The sequence below is a fragment of the Caenorhabditis briggsae genome, assembly GCF_000004555.2.
Source record: "Caenorhabditis briggsae complete genome, chrX, whole genome shotgun sequence".
NCBI classification, from domain to species: Eukaryota; Metazoa; Nematoda; class Chromadorea; order Rhabditida; family Rhabditidae; genus Caenorhabditis; species Caenorhabditis briggsae.
The window spans coordinates 2877909-2879142 of record NC_013491.2 but is presented as its reverse complement, the minus strand read 5'-3'; the positions used below and the strand labels follow the sequence as shown (position 1 = coordinate 2879142).

Here is a 1234-nt window from a genome sequence, read left to right as displayed (position 1 = left end):
GTTTGGAAAAAAGTAAGCTTAGAAACGATCAAAACCATGTTATTCATTATTTTTCAGAAAAATTGTAATCAATAAATTCAATTGGGATCTGCATTTGGCCCGTTTTGAAGACTACTATGATTTCTGAAACATCTTTCATCTATTTTGCAGCTTCCCAGAATCGTCTGTAGTTTTTTTCGTGCAATAAGTTTGTCAAATTTCTATTGAGTCGTGAATAAAAGTTTGGAAAACAAAAAGTCATCTGATATGGTTTTCTGTTGTATTAGGAACAATGTCTTCTGAATTAGAATTCTTCCAGTTATAACTATTCAAAAGGCTTCGGCCTAAAGATGGCACAAAAAAGGTTATCTCGAAATATCGTTCATTTTCGCCCCTCGAGAAGTTGAACTTGTCAGCTTACGATGGAGGTACCGCACCACTACCAGGTGAGCTACGGTACCACATACTGTTCTGCCAATGAAAGTGGCACGATAGTCTCGCATTATGTGAACAATAATTACTGTACATCGTCGAAAATGCATACCGTAGCCACAAAAAAAACCTGGAAAGTCTCAAGCCTTTTATACTTTTGACAACCTTTAGCCGTAAATATCTGTTGATAATGAAAACTGGAGCCTTCTGTGAAGAAGTGTGAAAATCGAATGATCGGTTCTTAGGCCTAATTTTCAGCAACCCTCAACATTTTCATCGTTTTCCGATTCCTGAAGGACACCCAATTGTTCTTGTTTTTGTACTGAAAAAGTTGAAAAGGTGTCTTTCGGAAATTGGCAAATCGGCTGAAAATTAGGAAAAAAAAATCAAAAAATTACGTGAATGCAAATTTTTTAATCTTTGTTGTTTCACACACTCCAATATTTTCAAAGTGATTGAAAACTTGACAGCCGAGCTCCAGACTCCTGGGAACTGTCTTGAAATATCTGTCTGCTTCCTTGCTTTCCAACTGTTTGTCGACTGCTCATAAATTCCAAAAACTTCTGAATTCAAAACCCAATCCGAGTCTATGTTCCGTTGATTTTCTTCGTGACTTCGAAACCAAGAAAAAAAATGAAGCTCAGTATCCAATACCCGCCGTGTCAGTTGCTCTATCACCACCCAACCAATACTATTTTTTCAGAAAAAATTGTTCGATGGCCCGACGAGGGTATGATGAATTCGAACTTTCCCGAAATCGAACTGTCCCGAAATCGAACTCGTTCGAATTAGAACTGTCCCTTTTTCGAACACGCCCAGAACA

At 37.7% G+C, this 1234-nt stretch overlaps 1 protein-coding gene across 1 annotated transcript in view; it reads right to left on the bottom strand.

Annotated features, from left to right (window-relative positions):
• Positions 1-665: 665 nt before the first annotated feature.
• CBG15951 overlaps positions 666-1234 on the bottom strand; it is a gene marked incomplete at both ends in the record, with an annotated part of 1325 nt that continues 756 nt past the window's right edge. Inside the window, one exon of the mRNA XM_002643308.1 lies at positions 666-776. Coding sequence (XP_002643354.1) covers positions 666-776 — 111 coding nt within the window. The remainder of the gene's footprint in view (positions 777-1234) is intronic.